Source organism: Vombatus ursinus, unplaced genomic scaffold (assembly GCF_900497805.2).
Source record: "Vombatus ursinus unplaced genomic scaffold, bare-nosed wombat genome assembly UNPS02005226.1, whole genome shotgun sequence".
In the NCBI taxonomy this organism is placed as follows: domain Eukaryota; kingdom Metazoa; phylum Chordata; class Mammalia; order Diprotodontia; family Vombatidae; genus Vombatus; species Vombatus ursinus.
Genome location: NW_020945004.1, coordinates 116,889 through 120,564, shown reverse-complemented (window position 1 = coordinate 120,564; position 3,676 = coordinate 116,889). Strand labels below are relative to the sequence as shown.

At 37.2% G+C, this 3,676-nt stretch overlaps 1 protein-coding gene across 1 annotated transcript in view; it reads left to right on the top strand.

Annotated features, from left to right (window-relative positions):
- The window catches only part of LOC114030016 (aldehyde oxidase 4-like), an 88,941-nt gene that overhangs the window by 69,951 nt on the left and 15,314 nt on the right, over nt 1-3,676 (top strand). The window contains 1 exon segment of the mRNA XM_027844680.1: nt 1,535-1,663. Coding sequence (XP_027700481.1) covers nt 1,535-1,663 — 129 coding nt within the window.

Sequence of the window (3,676 nt, the reverse complement as noted above, 5' to 3'; positions counted from 1 at the left end):
GTAGCAAACTCTTAATGAATTTTTGCTGAATCAACTTTGTTTTAAAGACACATTGCAATGCAATAGTATGCTGACTTAGATAAAAATTTAAAAAAATATGGATTATATAGGATGAGAAATAAAATGTGCTTTGAGTTTACAATCTCAGCATGGGAGCCTGGCCTGATTCATAGTTTTGTGCTAATCCAAGAAAGTGCTTCCATTCCTATTGACAGAGAAAACAAATTGGAATTTGGTAACTTTTTTCATTTTGTTTTATTTGACTTGAGGATTTTAAAAATATGTTTGTTCATGATTAGAAACAAATTTGATGACAGTACTAGAATAGACACTATCATAAGTGTGGAATTCTAGGTGGCACAGTGGATAGGGTCCTGGGCCTGAGATCAGAAAGACCTGATTTCAAATCTGGCCTCAGTTACTTATTAACTCTGTGGTCATAGACAAGTCATTGTTTGCCTCAGTTTTCTCATGGGTAAGGTGGAGATAATAATAGTACCTACTTACCAGGGTTTGTTATAAGGATCAAATGAAATAAAAATTATTAGGTACTTAGCACAGTGTCTGTCACATAGTAGGTGTTATATAAATGTTAGCTATTACTATTGTTGCTTATTATTTAGTAACTTTACCAGTTAACTGTAGGTAATTAAATTGTCCACGTTTAATCATTTATTTGGCTATTGGTTTACAACGTGTGTCCAGAGCCCTTATACTTTTTTATGTATGTTCATTCCCAAATTGAAAAACGGTGGTGAAATGACAAATATGGTGGATCTGGTATACAACAATGTAGATTAGTGATCGTTTGGTGTTGAACCCAGAAACACCTAATGGCCATGTTATCTTCAGTCCACCCAAACCCATGCCCCAGTTATGTGTAGTGCTTTAATTTGACAATGAGAAGGAAGAATTTTTTGAAAGCCAGACTCCTTGTATGACCTTTAATATAGTCATTTTAAAAATATTTATTTAGAGGCATCTTTATTCAGGATAATGTATTTTATTCAGTAAAATGAGAAGACATTTTCACCTAATCCACAGTTGATTTTATTTGCAATAAGTCATTCAGGGTTTCTGTCCATCCTAATCTTTTATCCTGTGAGCCCTTCCCACTGAATCCCTAGGCATGTCCTTCAGTTTAGCCATTGACTATGCCCACCCCTCCATCCTACACTATTGAAAGTGGTCATAGCAGATAGAGTGCTAGTCTTCATGGTATAGTTGTTTTCTACTGGCACAGAACTTCATAGGAACAACCACACTTGGAGGAGAACCCATTTCCAGCCATGTATCTGAAGTGGTACATCTATTCAAATGGTATTTTAAATATTAGAATTATGCAATCTACAAACACAAAAAAGAACTACTTCAAATGTTGGCATTTTAGGAGAATACCCCCATTTCTGCTTATAATTTACTGTCAAATAAATATGCTAAAGGTGCCCAAGCACTAAGCTTTGGGGTTTGGGTACTGAAAGATATTAGCATGACAGTCAGTGAAATCAGAAATGTTTTTTTTTTCTTCTCCCAGGTTGCTAGTCGAGAACTGAAAATACCCTCCTCATACATACACCTTTCTGAAACAAGTACTACCACCGTGCCCAATGCCACCTATACGGCTGGATCTATGGGAACAGATATCAATGGAAGAGCAGTGCAGGTTAGATTTCTTTCTATCTTGAGTTCCTCTTCTCTGTCATAACTGTCCTCTTACATGGGGAAACAGGAATAGTATAAAGTCTCTCTTTGAATATTACTTATTTTAGAGAGTATCAATATTAGCCCACAATGACCATGTCCTCAAAGTAACCAACACTTAAATGAAAACAGAAAAAAATATAGTGAGTGACCAAGATAGGTCCAAATATCTTATATCATTTAGATTAAAAATAAAGATTATTGACTTTATTTTCATCTATATATTTGGGTTTCTACAAATATGTCTTTTTTTTCCCCTTTCAGTTCTTTATTCAGTGATTATTGGATTAGGTCTTTTAGGTGCTATTTACCAAAGTATATTTTAAGAAATGACCACCAATGCATTATTATAAAGTGAAATTACATTAAAGTGATAACATCACAAAAAGACCAACTCATTTTCAGCCCCTTTGGCTTAATATAGGTATATTCCAAAAATCTTAGTATAGTTTTAAACCATTCTTAGTGCAGTTTTAAGTTTTAACAGATAAAAACTTCACTAAGACTTTCAGGATACCTTGAATATTCATTGATCCATCTTTGGATGCCCTAGAATTTGACTTTTACCTTGATTGTTTTGCATCTCTAAATGATTGAATGTCTTTTAAAGAAAAACTAGAGATATTTATCTATGAATTACTAAATGCTACAGCATAAATTTTCTTAAGTAAACAAATTAAATATGATAATTTAGTGTAATGCATGAGAAATGTAACACTATTAAATTATATAAATATCAATAATCGTTCAGTTTGAAATCACTATCTTAAAAGTGTTAACTATGATGGAATAACTGTATTAAAATGTTTCACATTGTCACAAAATTGTGGTGAATTAAACGTAGCAACTTGTACTTGTCTTGGGAGGTGGTGTTGACTTTTCTGTTGCTGAAGATGTCCCATGATTATATGAAATGCAATGCAGTGAAGTAAAACAAAATATGACTTTATATTACATGTCGTGTTATGTTTTCTTCTAATATATTGAGATAGTCTGAAACTTTGCTCATATGGCTTTTTCAAATGGACCATTTTTATACTGTTTCCTTTTTTTGAGCCAGAGAAGAATTCTTTTTAAATGGAAAATAGAGTGAGATGGTCAGGGAGGGTGGAAAAATGATGAGAGCAAGAGTCACTTGGGTTCTTTTCCTGGTCATACCACTAACCAACTCTGTAACTATAGCTAGGGTCCTCTCCTCTGCATTCCAGCTTACTTTCTGAAATGAGCAGATTAGCCTAGAATTCAGGCTTTTTGTTCTGTGAAGTTTGTATTCAGTCAAAAAGCCACACGTGAAGATCTAGGGGGACACATGAGGCCTTGAGGCCACAGGTTCCCCACCCCTGGACTAGATGATATCTAAGGTCCTCCTTTTAGGACCAAGGTCCCCTTTCTGTTAGAAAATGTAGCCAAGAAGGGCGGAGCCAAGATGGTGGAGGGAAAGCAGTGACTTGCTTGAGTTCTCCCTCAAACCCCTCCAAATACCTATAAAAAAATGGCTCTAAACAAGTTCTAAAGCAGAAGAACCCACAAAAAAAAACAGAGTAAAACAAATTTCCAGCCCAAGACAACCTGGATGGCTGATCTGAAAGGTATATCGTGCCGGCTGGGAGAGGAGCACAGTGAGGCGTGGGCGCGCATGCCACAGTGACCTAGGAGCTGGCCTCAGAGGACTGACTCGCGGGCAGCTGTGTCGGTTTCCAGACTTCTCAACCCAGGAACACCAAAGACAACTTAGAAGGTCTGTGGGAAAAGTCTGTGACTGCTGTGAGAGAGGAGCTAGGTCTCAGCCGCCCCGAAGGCAGCAGCTGCCTCCTGAGCTTACTGCCCAGGGACTGAGGGGGAATCAAGTAGCTGATCAGAGGGGGATTGCAAGGATCTCTTTGCCAGTGCTGAGGCAGGAATCTCTTGCTTTGCCTGTGCCTGGATCTGGGTCACAGTTCTGAGGGGCAGTCCAGGGGTGAGGAGGAATGCTGGT